An 18,225-nucleotide genomic window follows, 5' to 3' on the forward strand; every position below is an offset into this window, starting at 1 on the left:
AAGCGCCCGCCCGCAGGTTTAAGATTCTGTTGTTTGTATTTTCTGCGGGCCCATGCCTGAGCCTGCATTTCCTGTTTCAGATTACAGGGACTGTGTTTTATTTTCCCCATGTAAGACTGCTTCACAGCACTTTCCCTACAGCAGGCTCTGTTCACAATGACCCGCAGTCCTTCAGTTTTGTGTGTGTGGACACAGAGGCACAAACTCTGCTGAACTGGACATGCCTTCTGTGCATTTGCTCGTTGGTCTTCATCTTCACCCCAGGCCCTGGCACCAACGGCTCTTCCTGTGCCAGGGTGCCGAGAGTTAGAACCACAGGCAAGCGACAGGGAGGGTGTGTCTGCAGGCTACAGGTTGTGTCCCTCACGCAAAACACTCTAACAAAAATGAAACCTCCACTGCCCGGGGCTTCCCGATTAAAGCAAGGTTTGGGTGAATTACATTTAGCCCAGCCATCAGGTTTTTGGTGGGGAGCGGGTGAAGGAGACTGAGGTACAGAACTGTACACAGGAACCCCCAGTTGCACAGTGGACACTGGGACCGACTCCCACAGAGGGCGGTGGAAAATGTGATGTGGGGTCTGGTTATCTGGGGCTCTCAGGCTGAGCGCAGGAAGCAGTCAGGAAAACAAGCGTATTGCCTCACCTGCTTCCCTCGGCCGCCCGTCTCCCAGTGGGAGTGATGGGGAGCTTTGCAGCATTTCCTTCCGCTCCTGCAGGAGGCTAGGCAGGACCAAATGCAGACAGCCCAGCCCTGGCTCCATTCATACATTACACCACACTTGCTCCTCACGCCCACCTCCACCCCGCTGACCAGAACAGCTTCTAGAAGTCATTAGGAAGGCAGTCAGAACAGGGTGAGGAGTCGTCGATGTGGAAATCAGGTCGGGCATGGACCTGAGGATGTCTAGACCTGGCGCTGCCACCCATGGCTGCATAACCTTGATGAAGTCTGTGGACTGTGGCCTCTTCATCTTTGAGACACGGGTGAAGTATCTCGTGCCCTCCCCATCTAAGTGTGTCCTCTGTGTCCAGTATCATTGATTCCATTTGCTTCCTTGTCAGCCCCACAGTTAGTTTCTCATCACATCTCTCTACATGTTTGTGAGCACATACGCACACATACACATGCAATTCTATTTGTTGGCTGACTTAAGCCTCGTCACCGTATTCCATCGAGTAGGCTCCAGGAATGCTCCCATCCTCCCTGTTGGGCATTAAACCAGGGTCTGGCACATGCTACCCCTACTGCCCAGCCTGGATACTGTGTATTTGTGTGGGCTCAAGCACCATGGTACTTCTGGGAAGGTTAGCAGACAACTGGGGCGAGTAGTTCTCTCCTTTCAAGTGGGTCCCAAGGGTTCAAACTCAGGTCGTCAGGTTTGGCAGCAAGTGTCTTTATCCGTTGACCCTTCTCTGACCCCTATGTGCCTTTTGACTACCTCAAAGCCTGGCACAATGCCTTTAATTTAGTGTATGAATAAATGAACGGAAGAAGATGCAATGAACTCCCGGGTTTCTTCCAGTTGATAAAGTTTAGGAGTCTAACGTTTCTCACCAGGAGGACCACACCAAGGCCTCTCCCAGAGTCCCCTGCAAGGGAAGAGGGCGGTCTGGCTTGTGTCCTCTCCGCAGGATTCTTGGCCTGTGTAGACCCCTGATTAGCACACGGATAAGCCGGCTCGAGCCCCGCCTCCAGAGTCACCAGATAGGGGAGGATCCAGTCTGTCTTTAAGCTAGGGATTTGCAGCGTGTGCCAGGCCACAGCTGGCGAGGGGGCGGGTCAGAATGCGAAGTAATGGGAGGAGCCAAGTGTCCGCGCCCCCTAGCGCGCAGGTGCCGGGAGTCCCGCCCCTCCGCGCGTGGGGGCCGGGGCGGGGACCGTCGCCTAGCAACGCTCAGCCCCGCCCCCTGTCCCGGCCCCCAGCATGGCTTGGCAGAGCTGGCCCGCGCCCTGGCTGTGGGTCTCCGGCTGCGGGCTTCTGTTCTTCGCCTTCGTGCTTCTCCTGAGTCCCCGTGGCTGCCAAGCGCGGCGGGGCTTCCACGGCCTGCTCATGACGCGCAGCCAGCGGCTGCTCTTCCGAATCGGGTTAGTGCCCCGGCTCGGATCCGTGCAGGCTCGGGAAGGCGGGCACGCTGGGAGAGGGGATGCGGAAGGGAAGGATGCGGTGGTAGGGGGGTGTTCTAGGGTGGCTTGGACTAGGCGGTCCTGAGCAGAAGGATGGAGGAACGGGCTGGAGAAGCCCCTGAGTTCGTGCTGAGGGAGGAAAGGAAAGAGTTGGAGGACTGAAGCATTGGGATGGGCCGGGTGACAAAAGAGGATTAGGAGCGAAGATAAGTGTAGGCAGGGTAAGGGAACCAGAGTCAAGCGCCAAGTAAGACGCTGGAGCCCAAGGAGCCGGAAAAGCGGGGAGTGCGGGAACTGGTGCGGGGAGAGCGCGCACCTGGCCGCAGGGCAGAGGTCAGCAGATAGGGCTCCTTGGCAGGTTCAAGGGTAAAAGCATGCCCCGGACGTCTAACTTTCTCCCGTGTGCCCTGTCCTGCCTATCATCCAACTCTCCACAACTCTAGGTAGATTGTTCTGGCCCTTGCAAAGTTCAGCTCTGTAGGTCAATCTGGCCCTTACCTCTGCCTCCCACTACCGGCCCCTAATGCCCTCGGCTGTGAAATTTGACCCCACTGCCAGCCACGGACTTCCAGCGACTTTCCCCAGCCAACTCTCCTCCTTCTCTTTGTCCCTTCCTTTAAGGGGCCCTGGCAAAGTGAGAACAATCATCACTGTTCCGCAGCAGTCAGCAGCAGGGAAGAAACCCCAAGACAAGCTTCCGGAGGGTCTATCGGTCTATCGGGCAGGACCTCAAACCCGCAATTTAGGGACAGTGATCTCAGGATGGGAACCGAGGCCCGGTGGCCAGATTGCCGGGAGGGCCTAAGCCTGGGAATTTCTGAGCTTCAGAGAAGACATTGTGCAATTCACCCTTCCTCCCTCCTCAGACCACCTCAGCTACTCCCCAAAACTCCGGGCCCAGGGCTCCATTCACAGTCTCTAAAATAGAGATACAAAAGCCCCGGAGGCTGAAGAACAGTCTAGATAGTGCTCAAACCAATACTTTGTAAAAAGCATTAAAGTAATAAGTGGCAGTTTTTGTTTGTTAGCTTGGTAGGACAGCCGCCCTAGGTATCCCAGGCTGGTTTCTTGTGACCCTCTAGCCTCCTAGGTGCCGTCTTTACAAGTGTGTACAGGCCAAGGTTTGCAGCTGTCTATCATTGTCTTTTGTATCTGGATTCTGGGAGAGGGTGTTTGGTCTGTTTGTCATTTGGTTGGCACTGGAGATGGAGCCTCAGGAATGCTAACCATGCTCCACCACTGATCTGTACACCCCTAGTCACTAGATTTGGGGGCTGTGCCCTGGCACTTGCGTGTGTGTATGCCGTGCATGTGCATTTGCTTTGGTTTGGGTTTTTAGGTTTTTGTTTGTTTGTTTGTTTTTTCCAGAGCTGAGGACCGAACCCAGGGCCTTGTGCTTGCTAGGCAAGTGCTCTAAATCCCCAACCCCAGGTTTTTAGTTTTCTTCACAACATTCCTGGGGATCATGTAGCTAGCTCTATTTAGAGAAAGGATTTTAAATCTACTTTTAGCATCCAAAATTGGTATGCCTGGAGTCATACAAATGGCCGGAGGAAGTGGCAAAATGGGAGTTTCCATGAGGAACTAGAATCAGAATTCCTGAGATCAGAACGCCAGTAATCACAGTATCACAACATGAGAGTCTGAGTATTTCTAGACTTGGATTTGGGAGTTCTTCGAATCCCCTAATTTTGATTTCTTGGGGAGCCTCTTCGCCATTCTTTCTTTTTAAGGGGGGGAGGAGATTATTAGGGGTTAAAATGGGATCTTGCTATGTCCAGGATTGCGTCAAAGTTTGCAGCCTCAGCCTCATGCTCAGTTACAGGCATGCACTTCCACAGCACGCTTAGAATTCAGTGGTTCTGGGCTGTAGCTCTGTGCTCAGTGCTCCAGCACCCACATGGTGGTTCACAACTGCACATAACTCCACTTACAGAGGCTTTAACACCCACTTCTGAGGGCACCGGACACACACATGGAGCACAGATATACATGCAGGCAAAACACCCATACACACACAAAAAAAATCTTTATTTTTTTTTTTTTTTTTTTTTTTTAATAATTCAGAGCCGGATGGTGGTGGCGCACACCTTTAATCCCAGCACTGGGGAGGCAGAGCCAGGCAGGATCTCTGTGAGTTCGAGGCCAGCCTGGGCTACCAAGTGAGTTCCAGGAAAGGCACAAAGCTACACAGGGAAACCCTGTCTCGGAACCCACCCACCCCCCCCCACACACACACAAACGAATTCAGTGGTTCTATGGGGCTTTCTTTTGCCTGCATTTCCAGATTGCATTAGAATCAGCTTTCCAAATTTGCAGAGCGGTAGGGTGTGCCTGGAATAGGATTTCCAGACCCCGCTGCTCCGTGGTCTGGGAAACAATCAGTGCAGTCCCTTGAGGTGAGACCCCGCTAACCTTCCGAGTGGAGCAGGGATACAAGCAGGAAACGTGGCAAATGTGTAGGTGTTATTTCGAGATGCCTTCAAGCCTGCAGGAAGGAGGGACACAGAGGAGGAGTCCATACCTTCTCCATAAGCTGAAGATGTGGTGAGGAGGACCATGAGGAAATCCTAAGCAGTGACTGAAAGAGGAACTGTTCATGTCGTCATTAGTCATGATAATTTTAGAAAAGGCTTTCCTCAGTAGCCACATGAGAATAACGAGGCTCAGCTGAGGGCAGATCCACCAGATGTGGGCTGACATTAGGCACATGCCCTGGGGGCTCTAGGAAACAGGGTACAGAGTAGCTAAGCCTATAGGAGATGGGGTGGCTGGACAAGTCAGCGTTTGTATCCTGGCTCTGCTGTATACTGAGCACGTGACGTTGGGCAGATAACCTTTCTGAGCCTGCAAAGTGGGGAATGAATGGTGTGAGTGTCTGCCTTCTGGGGCTTCTGTGAAGATTGAATGAACACACATGGAAACGGCCTGGAAAGGATAGCAACTGCTTGTGTGGTAGCCCGTGACAGGCAGGAGGGAGGGTGCATGTCCTCCTCAAGTTCTCTCACAACAGGCTTCTAAGTTTATCCGCCTACCACCAGGAAATGCTGTGTCTCTCTCTCATCCCATAACACCTAGCTACCCCAAGTCAGGACTGGTCATCACTCCTGGGAACAGCATGTGGATAGTGTGCTCCACTGCTAACCTTCAGAGTGAGGCAGAAACTCTAACTCCAGCAGTCGGGGATATGACACTTTCTTCTGGCCTCCTTGATTAACTGTGCGCGTGCGCTCTCTCTCGCTCTCTCTCTTTCTCTCTCTCTCTCTCTCTCACTCACACACACACACACACACACACACACACACACACACACACACACATTTTTTTTTTCTAAAGTAACTTTAAGGGCCTGGAGAGATGGCTCAGAGGTTAAGAGCACTGACTGCTCTTCCAGAGGTCCTGAGTTCAATTCCCAGCAACCACATGGTGGCTCACAACCATCTGTAATGAGATCTGGCGCCCTCTTCTGTATACATAATAAATAAGTCTTTAAAAAAAATAAAGTACCTTTAAAAAAATAGAAAGATGTGAGGCTGGAGAGATGGCTCAGTAGTTAAGAGCACTCGCTGTTCTTCCAGAGGACCCAGGTTCAATTCCTAGAACCTACAGTTGTCTGTAACTCCAGTTCCAGGGTACCCAACACCCTCATGCAGGCAAAACACCAATGCACATAAATAAAAAATTTTAAATTACATTAAAAAAAAAGAGTGAGAGATCTCCTAGGCTAAGACTGTATTTTAGCAATGGGGTGCTTGGATAGTATATGCAGGGCTTGGCACCCCACTGCCCAGAAGGAGACAGGACCGTGTGAACAGATGTGAGCTAGGGTTCTAACCGGCAGGGGTAGGGTATAACAAGCTCCCAGGGGTGTCAGGGTGCAGCTAAGGAGCCTGTGATTTGGAGAGCAAGACTCCCTCATGCGGGCCTCTGCATCAGCCTCAGTTTCCCTTTGCCCCTTTGCCTCCTCCGTGGTGCTGGAGAGGGTTCGGCAGAGCAGAGCTCTGTGGAGAGCTTGCCTGTTGAGGGGAGGCAAGAGACCTTTCCCCTTCTTTCCTTTGGGGGATTTGACGATTGCGAGACACCCGATAAAGGCACTGGGAACCGAACTCCGGTCTTCTGGACAAGCAGCAAGCACTCTTAACCACTGAGCCATCTTTCCAGCCCCATCCTCAGGAGATCTTTCTTGACCCTCCCCCCTACCATGTGATCAAATCCACTGTCCTCCCGGGGAACTTTATTTTTACCATTCTGAAAGAGGAAGGCTCTTGTCTGGGCCCATAGGGTCCGCTGACCCAATGTCAAGGGTGGCATAAAGTCTTGAGGACCCTTGAGTAAAGAACCTTTTGTTTGTGGCCTAGATGAAGAGCCCGCAGTGTGAGCTGGGCTGTGGGAGACACAGCTGGATCAGTGTGAGCTGGGCTGTGGGAGACGCAGCTGGATCAGTGTGAGCTGGGCTGTGGGAGACACAGCTGGATCAGTGTGAGCTGGGCTGTGGGAGACGCAGCTGGATCGGTGTGAGCTGGGCTGCGGGAGACACAGCTGGATCGGTGTAAGCTGGGCTGTGGGAGACACAGCTGGATCAGTGTGAGCTGAGCTGCGGGAGACACAGCTGGATCAGTGTGAGCTGGGCTGTGGGAGACGCAGCTGGATCGGTGTGAGCTGGGCTGCGGAGACACAGCTGGATCGGTGTAAGCTGGGCTGTGGGAGACACAGCTGGATCAGTGTGAGCTGAGCTGCGGGAGACACAGCTGGATCGGTGTGAGCTGGGCTGCGGAGACACAGCTGGATCGGTGTAAGCTGGGCTGTGGGAGACACAGCTGGATCAGTGTGAGCTGAGCTGCGGGAGACACAGCTGGATCGGTGTGAGCTGGACTGTGGGAGACAGCTGGCAGCATCCCTAAGTATCCTCAATTGAAACTGCTGGTTTAAGTCAGAAACATGGGCCACTGAGAGGGTTCAGTGAATGAGATTTCAGGCCTCATAACTGGAGCTTGTGACTCCTGCAAGCCGTCCTCTGAGTTCCACACAGGAGCAGGCCCACAGTAACTGTAAGAAGCCAAGGGGTTGGGGATTTAGCTCAGTGGTAGAGTGCTTGGGCAAGCACAAGGCCCTGGATTCGGTCCTCAGCTCCGGTTAAAAAAAAGAAGCCAAAATGACATATAAAAAATATCAGAAACATGTCACTTTTCTGCTCTGACCCCTCTAGCAGTATCCCCCTCCCTCCCTCCCTCCCTCCCTCCCTCCCTCCCTCCCTCCCTCCCTCCCTCTCTCTCTGGTAAAGTTGGCTCTCTGTGCCCTGCCTACCCCTCAGCCACAGGAACTACCTCACCGTTTGTCACACAGTCCTCCCCCCAAACCGTTCCACCTCTGCCAAACTCACCTATTCCGGAGGCCCCGCCCCGCCTTGTGACTGCCTCACCTGCATGTGGCATTGGCCCCGGCCCGGCCTGCCATTCCCCTTGCCCAGCTTTAGTCTCGGTAGTATGTGACAGCGCGTGCCGTGCTGTGTGTGGTGTCCCTTTGTTTACTGTTTTACTCACCTAAATATGGGCACACAAGAGAAGAACTTTGAGTCGCGCGGTGGTGGCGCACGCCTTTAATCCCAGCACTCGGGAGGCAGAGGCAGGCGGATCTCTATGAGTTCGAGGCCAGCCTGGGCTACAAAGCGAGATCCAGGACAGGCACAAAACTACACAGAGAAACCCTGTCTGGGAAAAAAAACAAAACAAAACAAGAGTAAAACTGTTCCTCCTGTACCTTAGCTTCCAGAGCAATGCCTGGCGCATCGGCAACCCTTATCAATGTTTTTGAATGGCTGGAGGGAGGGAAGAATGGGTGCCATGTCCTCCATGAAGCTGGCTTAACCTCCTTAGTGCAAATCCACCTTTGCCTCCACTGGGCCTAGCCGCCATTACCCTTCTTAGAGATTTCAGTGTGTTTTTCTCTTCTGGGCTCAGGCTGCCACAGCTCTGCCTTTCCAGCTGGACTCCCACAGGCTTGCCCACAGAGCAAGGTCCTGTCGAAGGGGCCTGTGCTGGAGATGAGCGACAGAGGAGAGATCCAAAAGCTCTAATGTGTTTCTCATCTTGCCCGAGTGCTCCTAGCAGTCATACATCTTCCTTCTACAAAAGGGGGCCGCCATCTGGAGAGGCCTGCAAAGAGTAGGAAGTTGGGGGTGGTGGTGGTGGTGGTAAGAATAAACAGGAGACTGCAACCTTGCATGCCCTGGCCTCTCCTGGGCACGGGGAAGTGACCTCCAGGCATTCTGGAGGCTACAGGAAACCCTCACCCAAGGCCCTGTTTAGGGCCTCATTAGCTTGTTTCTTCCCAAGAAAGCACACAATAGGGAGAGACTCTGTTCCTAAGGCCTTGAGCCAATCCTATTCAGTAGAACCCTGTGACCTGTGACCCTCCTGGGTCTGGCCCTTCAGCCCTCAGACAGCCATTCCAAGTTTGTTATTAGGTGTGTCCCATCACTGGTCACATGCAAGCCTGGACAAGCCAAGTGCTGGCCAGAAATACCCATGACCACCAGCCTCACCACCCTGGGCCCGCCTCACTCCTCTGAGCCTGCCTGTTGGACTACAGCTATGTCTTAGGTCTCACTGTACCTAAGGTGGGAAGGAGGTAAGGGAGGAGACCCTGACTGCCATATATGGATACAGAATCCCTTCTATCCTGCTCCCTTCTGCTGCATACTAGCCAGAGATGGGACCCTGGGCTCAACTGAGCTTTCACTTGACAGCTCTCCAGCTGCTTTCAGGGAAGAGGGAGAGGGGAAGGGGAAGGGGAAGGAGAACCAGCTTTGTGTGTTTTCTCCTGGGCAGCAGAAGAGGGGGGAGGGGAGGTCATAGGCAACACACTGTCAGCTGTCTGTCCCCATGACTTCCCATGGAGCTTAGGCTGGGCTTAGATACCAGAGAAGCCATGCCCTGGAGCAGGGAGGTGAGCAGTGGTGCCCTGTGAGCTCAAATGAGGGGGCTGGCACTCCCTTCACCCCCCTAAGCCCCAAGGAGGGCTCTGGGATGGATGTAGCTTGGCCTGGGCTCCTCCCACAGCAGCCCCACACTGTCTCCCAACTGGGTCCCAGGGGACCAATTAGAAAACTTGATTTTCTTTCTCATGTGGTGATGGTGGGTAGAAATGCTGTTCCAGGCTGTAGAAATGCTGAGTCAGATTTCAGGACTGGGGATAAGATTGGGCTTTAGCCAGAGAGCGCATGCCCAAGCATGTGCCAGGCCCCAGGTTCTGTCTTTAGCATTACAGACTCTGGGAGGGGATAGAAGGAGTCAAAATCTCCTTGTTGTTGTTGTTGTGGGGAATTTGATGGTAGTTGTTGTTTTGAGACAAGATCTCACTCTGTACCTCTGGCCAGCCTGGAACTCATAGAGACCCACCTGCCTCTGGCTCCCAAGTGCTGGCATTAAAGGCCACCACACCTGGCCCAAGAGGTCAAACATCTCAGTGTGGACTAGACACCCAACCCCAGTAGCTTGTTCTGATATATCGCTGTGAGTGCTGTCCTAGAACCCAGCTTGCTGGCCGTGACTGGGGACCCCCTGTGGGGTGTGGCTCTCGGTGTTACCCCTTTAATCACATGAATTTTTAGAAGAGTTGAATAAAAAGAGGAAGAGGCTGGAGAATAAGTCCCTGCCCTGTGCACCCAGCAATAGAAGAACAGAGGCTGTGTATCTGGTAAGGACTGAAGAAACCAGGGGCCGAGGGTATAGCTCAGTGGTAGGCCGCTTGCCTTTCACGTGGCAGGCCCTGGGTTCCATCCTCCAGCCTTTGCTCGGAGCCATGGCGTCCCAGTCAGGTGGGTACGGGTTGGCCACAGGACACAGCTTCTCCAATGACTCTTACATCTTCCTCTCTAATCATCCCCCTTTTCCTGCAGGAATCAGAAGAGCCTTCATTTCACAGGGCTTTCAAAAGTCCCTGGGCCAGGTGTCCCATCCTGACACCCCTAGGGCTCCCTGCCCTCTCTCAGTTGAATGCAAAATGCTCGTGGATATCATGGGCTGGTTCAGGAACAAGAGGCAGAGCAGTTACCAGACTTCAAGGTCCCAGAGGCCAGAACCTGGGCTAAGTGCCCAGGTCTGTGTAACCACCCTGACCTATCATTTTTCTCCAAAAAGCCCTCCAGAGGAATTGGAGTAGCCGTCTAATCGTCCAGGCCCACACATCTAGTCCTGCTCCTGACTTGGGGTTTGGGGAGGATTTTAGTGGGTTCCAGGTCAGGCTTCCAGGGAGGTATCTCTACCTACGGTTCCCTGTCCTGTGATCTGATCGAGCATGGTCTTCTTCCACTCTTCCAGGCTCCTTTTCCTGTCTGTAAAATGGGCGTATGGTACCTGCCTCAGGCTTGAGCAGAGGACTTGAGATAATCCATGGGAGGCACTGGGCTCAGTCAGAGCTTGCTCACAGGCTCAGATGAGAAAAGCTGCGGCATTGAAGATTGTCGTTAAAGATGTGGCAATGAGGGGTTGGGGATGTAGCTCAGTGGTAGAGCGCTTGCCTAGCAAGCGTAAGGCCCTGGGTTCAGTCCTCAGCTAAAAAAAAAAAAAAAACAACAAAGATGTGGCAGTGAGCTCCAGGGGAGAGCTGTGACTTTAACCTTATGGACAGGAGCAGAGTGGGGCCTGGGGACTTCTTGTGAACTTTCTGTCCCGTGTTCCCTCTCCTTGTTCTCTTTTGTCTTCCTCCCCCCTGGCCCTGAGGCCCTAGATGCAGCCTACATGGCAAGCAACATTAAGATTTTATGTCCCAGTGACACAGCCCGCACCCATGCCCTTGGATCTGGGTGACCTGCTTGGCAGAATACCCTGCTTGTCCAGGTCTGTGGGGGCTGTGGGGCAAGAGGAGGGAGGAAGGGTGGAGAGGACTTCAGTTGGGCAACTCACTGCCATTAGGCTTGCTGCGTCTGCCAGCCCTTGGCCTCGCCTGGGATCCATTCTGGCCAGGCACTGTGCCATGCACATGCCTAGCCCCTCCCCGGCCTTTCCCAGTCTCCATCTGGGCCTTTCTTGAATGCCACTTGCTCTGCTGTGCCAGTGTAGGAGCTCCTGGGGGTGGAGGGGAAACACAGGCAGTCCCAGGAAGCCACCCAAGGGGCAGGTGGGAACCTGTTAGCATCAGGCAGGTACTACCCAGGATACCATGGAAACCGTAGACACTAGATTTGTGCTTGAGGGCTGGGGAGCTGGGATGGCTGTGGGTTCTAGATGGAGCAGAGGGGAGTTCTCGGATGGCATCGTCAGTGGCGACATCTCCCAGTGAGAGTGAACACGGTTAGGACTTCAGGAAGTAGAGAAGGCTAGGTGCCAAAGGAGAGAGGGTATTTCAGGCCCAGAATGCTACCCGAGCAGAGGCAGGGAGCCCAGAGCTTTTTCTTATTGTGTTTTTGTTTTTTGAGACAGGGTTTCTCTGTGGCTTTGTCCTGGAACTCGCTTTGTAGACCAGGCTGGCCTCTAACTCGCTGAGATCCGCCTGGCTCTGCCTCCCGAGTGCTGGGATTAAAGGCGTGCACCACCACTGCCCAGCTTGTGTTGTTTGAGACAGGGTCTCATGCAGCCCAAGCTGGTCTCAGACTTTTGATCCTCCTGATTTCACTGGGATTATAGCCATGCACAACCACACCTGGTTTATAAGCCAGAGTTGAAGCCGGGGCTTCATGCATGCCAGCCAAGCATGCTACCAACCGGGCAACATTCACAGACCTGTTTTGTTTTGCATTCTTTGTTGTTTGCTTGCTTGCTTGCTTGCTTGTTTGTTACCCTTCTGGACCCTTCTTGTGGGGGAGGGGCAGGTGTGATCCAGGCACACGTGTGCTCAGAGGACAGCTCGCAAGAGTCAGTCCTCTCCTTCCACTGTGTGGGTCCCAGGGATGGAACCCAGGTCATGAGATTTGGCAGCAAGCACCTTAACCACAGGATCATCTCAGTGCCCCCATGCCACACACACACAGGCCACAGCACTCTGGTGGAGGTCAGAGGACAACCGTCCGAAGTGAGTTTTCTCCTTCCACTTTGTCTTAATTAGGGCTTTTAATTGCTGCGATGAATCCCCGCCATCAAAACAACTTGGAGAGGAAACGGTTTATCCAGTTTACACTTCTACAGCACTGTCCATCATCTAAGGAAGTCAGGGCAGGAACTCAAGCAGGGCAGGAACCTGGAGGCTGGAGCTGATGCACAGGCCATGAAGGAGTGCTGCCTCCTGGCTTGTTGATGATGGCTGGGTCAGCCTGCTTTCCCACAGAACCCAGGGGTGGCACCGCCCACAGTGGGCGGGGCGAGCCCTCCCCCATCAATCACTAATTGCCCTGCAGGCTTGCCTACAGCCAGATCTCATGGAGGCAATTTCCTTTTCTTTCTTTCTTTCTTTCTTTCTTTCTTTCTTTCTTTCTTTCTTTCTTTCTTTCTTTCTTTCTTTCTTTCTTTCTTTCTCTCTCTCTCTCTCTCTCTCTCTCTCTCTCTCCCTCCCTCCCTCCCTCCCTCCCTCCCTCCCTCTCTCATTCTCTCTCTTCCCTCCCTCCCTCCCTCCCTCCTTTCTTTCTTTTTTTTTTTTTTGGTTTTTCAAGACAGAGTTTCTCTGTGTAGCTTTGCACCTTTCCTGGAACTCACTTTGTAGACCAGGCTGGCCTCAAACTCACAGAGATCCGCCTGCCTCTGCCTCCTGAGTGCTGGGATTAAAGGTGTGCGCCACCGCCGCCCGGCTGGAGGCATTTTCTTAATCCAGGCCCCCTCCTTTCAGATGCCTTTCAGTTGTGTCCAGGTAAAACTAGCCAGCACCCACTTGTGGAGGCACACAGTCTTGTTTCCACAGGTGTCCTGCATGCTCTAGGCTAGCTGACCTTTGAGCTAGGGGAGATGTCCCCGTCTCCACCTTCCATCTTGCTGTAGGAGTGCTGGAATTACAGATGTATGCTACCACATCTAGCTTTTTGTGGAGGTTGTGGGGACTGAACTGTAGTTGTTAGGTGGACTCCTGTCCTCTGTTGGTTTTTGTTTGTTTGTTTGTTTGTTTTGTTTTTGTTTGTTTTTCAAGACAGGGTTTCTCTGTGTAGTTTTGGAGCCTGTCCTGGAGCTCACTCTGTAGACCAGGCTGGCCTCGAACTCAAAGAGCTCCACCTGGCTCTGCCTCACGAGTGCTGGGATTAAAGGTGTGTGCAACCACTGCCCGGCCCCTGTTATTTTTTTGAGCCAAGGTTTCAGGTAGCCCAGGGTGGCATCAAACTCCCCATGTAGCTGAAGATAACTTTTGAGTTCCTGATCCTCCTGCCTCAGCCATTTAATGGTTTATGCTTACAGGAGTGAGCCACCATGCCCAGCAAGAGGACAGTTTTGAAGTTGCTTTCTTTTCTTTTTCTTTTTTCTTTTTTTGTTGCTGAGACAGGGTCTCTCTATGTAGCCCTGGCTATCCTGGGTCTTGCTGTGTAGACCAGGCTGGCTTCTAATTCACAAAGATCCTTCTGCCTCTGTCTCCCACATGCTGGGATTAAAGGTGTGCACAATCTCACAGGTCTAAAGTTGTATTTTTGGTGGGGGAAGGGGATGCACAGAGCAAATGCTCTTCTACCGAGCCCAATCCAGCCCTGAATTTGTTTTATTTTGTTTGTTTTTTGAGACAGGGTTTCTCTGTGTAGTTTTGGTGCCTGTCCTGGATCTCACTCTGTAGACCAGGCTGGCCTCGAACTCACAGAGATCCGCCTGGCTCTGCCTCCCCAGTGCTGGGATTAAAGGCATGCGCCACTGCTGAGTGCAGCCCTGAAATTTTAATGAGTTGCTTTAGGCATCTTCAAAAGCCACTAGCTAACATAGCAGTCTGCGCCCCACTCCCCAACTTAAGAAATAGAACATTATAGATAGGGTGGAAGGTGGACAGTCCCGCCCCCTCCTTGAGGCTGAGCAGTACTGCTGGCTAGGATGGTGACTGTCTTCAACAGCTCTGTCCTTTACCGAGTGTCTGCGTCATGAATGGGAACTGGGATGGTTTCTGCATGCACTGGCATTTCAATAAATGTCAGGTTGTTTTCTTGGCACCATGTCTTTTATCTTAGTGGTACATGTTTGGACTCTGTGCATGGTAAGTCCTGGTTTTGATCATTTGTTTTACTGGCTGTGTAGTTTCCCAGAGTCTGGGCATGACCTGGTTTATTTTTATATTTTGCTCTTGATATGTAGGGGGTTTCCACCCTTTCACTCCGGGGAGCGCAGGGTTTTCTCTGGACTCAATGGGAAGGGAGGAGGCAGAGTCTGGTGGAGGGTCAAACCAGGGAGTGAGAATCTCCTGTGAGCTCCAGGAGCCACAGCAGGCCCCGAGCAGGAGCAAGACTCAGTCAGAGTGGTGCATTCGGAGCCTGAGCTTTTGCCTTGGCTGTAGTTTGGACTACAAGTGGAAAGTCTAGGTGAAGGAGGTCCTTGTAGGACCTAGAGATGACCTGTGCCCTGTATGAGCCATCCAGAGTGGCAGAAGACAGACCTGAGGAAAATCCTCATTTGAGAGAGAGGGCTAAAGAGAAGGGGGTCCACAGACCGTGCGATGGTGACATGGCCAAGGCCAACAGTACCCGTAAAGGAGTTGAGCTCAGCATCAGAGCCACGCAAAGACACTGTAGTGACCTCAGAGTAGGGTGGGAATCCAGCCTTGCACCAGGCCTGGGGAGTGTCCCAGCTAGGACCTCAGCCCGCCCCCAGCTTCTTCCAACCTGATTGACTTGACACCTCAGGCTCCCTTCCCCTTGGGCCAACCTGCAGGGCACCCTTCAGACTGTTGCCTCCTCCTTAGCCACACCGCCTTTGCCACCATCTCCCACCCCGCTCCGTGGTCTCTTCCTGCCCACTCAGTGGCTCCGGCTCTAGCACTTTGCCTCTTCCAAGACCTTGAGGCCTCCTGGCAAGACTCCTAGAACATGCCACATTCCCACCTGCCCAGCCCTTGGTTCTGTACCACCCGAAACAGCTCAGTATAGGCTCTGTCTGTCAGTGTCCTGCAGGCTAAGAGAGGAGGCTTTGGTTCTTCTGCATACCATCGGCCCATTTCCTTGTAGTGGCTCTGAGCTGGCTCCAGTTAGCTGGTAGTTAATGATTCATCTGTTTTCCTGGTTAATGTGCGTGAGTTCTGATATTTTTTGCTACAACATAATTATCACTAAGGCAAGGAGCCTTTGGCTTTGTTCTGTGCTATTCCCACTGTGTCCAGCAAGCACAGTGATATTTTCCAAATAAAATAAGCCCAAGAGACTGGCCCTGCACTCACAGATTTTGCTTGCCTTCTTCTCCTCCTCCTCTTCCTCCTCTTCCTCCTTTTGCTTTTTCAAGACAAGGTTTCTCTTTTTAGCCCTAGCTGGCTTGGATCTTGCTCCATAGACCAGGCTGGCCTTGAACTCACAGAGATCCTGCTGCCTCTGCGTCTAGACCCCGTCCCCTCTGTTGGGATTAAAGGCCCATGCCACCACCTCCCAGCCAGGTTCTGCCTTTTGTCTGTGTCACAGAATCACAGTACATGTGTTAGCATTGGACAGGGAAGACAAGGACATCTCTCAGCCGCTCCCAGATGCAGGCCGTCCTGTCCTAGCAGCTGGGTCAGCATCTGGCGGAATCTGGAAAGGAAGTGGCAGTTTTGAGACCCTTCCACCATCCCGGTCTGACTGGTGCCTTCTGTGTGTTCTCTTGGTGCCACTTAACCTTTGTATGGTTCTGCCAGGGCACCACCGTCCTAAGGACGAAGAACCTTATCTGTCGGGCCACGCAACAGCAGGAGTTGGAACTGCTGAAGAATCATCACAACAGGCCTTGGGCAGGACCAGTACTCCGTAGAGGAGAGGGTGGCTGTATTTCTTTGTGTTGTTTAACTTTCGTTTTGAAATCATTTTCGATGTGTCAAAACAACCCCCACAAAAAGTCCTGTACACCTAGCCCAGCCCCCCTGGATGTTACTGTTTCCTGCTCACAGTAAAGCTCTCAGAAGCAACAAATTCAGATCAACGAGAGACTATCAACACTATCAGACCTTATTTAAATGTCGCCCGCTGTCTCCCGACTGCTCCTTTTTCCGGTCCTGACTCTGAGCAAGGGTCCCGCACTGTCCAGCCTTCTCTAGGCCTCTCTGATGTGGAGCACCGGTCAGGTGTTTTACGGCGAGTCCCTCAATCTGGGTTTGTCTGAGGTTTTTCTCATGAATAAATTATGGTTGTACATTTTGGGCATGACGGCCACAGAAGGGAAGTTGTGCCTTCCTCAATGGTCAAAAATATATTGTCACTGCTGAGATAGGCATCTGTTTTCTTTTCTGTGGGTGTTGGGGCTGGAACCCAAGTGCGTATGGGTGCTAGGCAAGTGCCCGGCTGCTGGTGGAGCCCTCGGGCCTGACATTATCTTTCGTCATCAGTTTCAAGTGGAGTCAGCCAGGTTTCTCCAGTGACTAATTAGGTCTTGTAAGGCAGATCGTTTGAGACTATGCAAATCTCTCTCCGATTGTGCTTGGTGACTTGCCCAGTGTCCAGGTGTTAGGCTGCAAGTTAGAAGCTGCAAGTGGTGTTTGCGTGGTGAATGAAGCCAAGGTGAGAGAGAGGGAGGGAAGTCGGGACACTGCTTGGAGAAGGTCCAGCGGAGGGAAGAAGGTCCCAGGTGAGAGATGTGCCCAAGAGAAGGTGTGGAGATAGGATTGCTCGGACCCGGTGCACCCTCACACCCAGTGCCTCCTCACTATTGCTCAGGCATCCCCACACCCCCACTGCCCTCCTTGCTGTGTGCCACCTTGAACTCAGAACCATTGGCTTGACACTAAGCAGCTGGCACAGGCCCTGTATGGAGTCTAAGAAAGGAAAAGCATTTGCTGAGGGACCTTCAAGATGGCACGCCCTCTGCAGTCGCCCCTACAGGACAAAAGAGACCTGGATGGCGGGCTATTCCTTTTTTTTTTTTTTTCACTTTTTTAAAATTTATTTTTCTATTATCAGTTTGATACCTTACAAATTCTTATCCTAATAATGAAATGTTTCATTGAGGGCTTGCCCAGTAATTGAGTAAAACCAAAACTTATTATAAGCCACAGTCATCCTAGGGTCCCCCCTGATATATAGCCTCCCTGGTTCTGTGGGTTACAGTCTGATTGTTCTTTGCTTTATATCTAGAATCCACTTATGAATGAGTATATACCATGTTTGTCCTTCTGGGTCTGGGTTACCTCACTCAGGATGATATTTTCTAGTTCCATCCATTTGCCTTCAAATGTCATGCTGTCATTGTTTTTCTCTGCTGAGTAGTACTCCATTGTGTATATGTACCACATTTTCTTAATCCATTCTTCAGTTGACAGGCATCTAGGTTGTTTCCAGGTTCTGGCTATTACAAATAGTGCTGCTGTGAACATAGCTAAGCATGTATCTTTGTGGTATGATTGAGCATTCCTTGGGTATATACTACCAGAGGAAGCAAGAACTGCAAGAAAGTAACCTTGCTCTCTGCATGGTCCAGATGTTGCCCATCTGGCACCTATCTCTCCCACCTGCCTCAATCCCCTGTAGTCTGCCCTCTGCAAGAGGACTGTAGATGGTCAGAGGGACGCTTTGGGTATTTCTTGCACAGGATTTGCAATCTTAATATATCTTGAAGCTTATGTGTGTATTTTTTCATTTATGTTTCAAATTAGTTTCTTCCCCTTTTCACATTTGCATTTTCAGGTAGTAATTTTTATACTTGTTGAATTTTTCCCCCCTGAGACAGGGTTTCCTCTGTGTAGCTTTGGAGCCTGTCCTGGAACTCACTCTGTAGACCAGGCTGGCCTCGAACTCACAGAAGTCTAGTCTAGGTTTAAAAGGGTGTGCCACCACTACTCAGCTCATATTGTTTTGTTTTGTTTTGTTTTCAAAGGAAAGTAAAATAAATGTGTCCAACTATATGAGTTTGGGGGGTGTTATTTCTGAACCTTGGGATTCTTTCAGAATCTCTGAATCTAAGTTTCTCTTATTTCTCTTCGCTGTCCTCTACCCCTTTTTTCTTGCTTGTCTCTGTCTTTTTCTGTTTCTCTTTTTTCTTCTCTTTTTTTTCTTTCCTTTTCTCTATTCTTTTTCTTTCTTCTTTTTCTTTGCTTCTC

The 18,225-nt window shown here is 51.8% G+C and overlaps 1 protein-coding gene across 1 annotated transcript in view; it reads left to right on the top strand.

The window, feature by feature from the left end:
* The first annotated feature begins 1,895 nt into the window (after positions 1-1,895).
* The window catches only part of LOC118573036 (probable hydrolase PNKD), a 21,068-nt gene continuing 4,738 nt past the window's right edge, over positions 1,896-18,225 (top strand). Inside the window, exon 1 of the mRNA XM_036173011.1 lies at positions 1,896-2,170. Coding sequence (XP_036028904.1) covers positions 1,928-2,170 — 243 coding nt within the window. The 5' untranslated portion in view covers positions 1,896-1,927. The remainder of the gene's footprint in view (positions 2,171-18,225) is intronic.

This window comes from Onychomys torridus, chromosome 23 (assembly GCF_903995425.1).
Source record: "Onychomys torridus chromosome 23, mOncTor1.1, whole genome shotgun sequence".
Classification (NCBI taxonomy): Eukaryota; Metazoa; Chordata; class Mammalia; order Rodentia; family Cricetidae; genus Onychomys; species Onychomys torridus.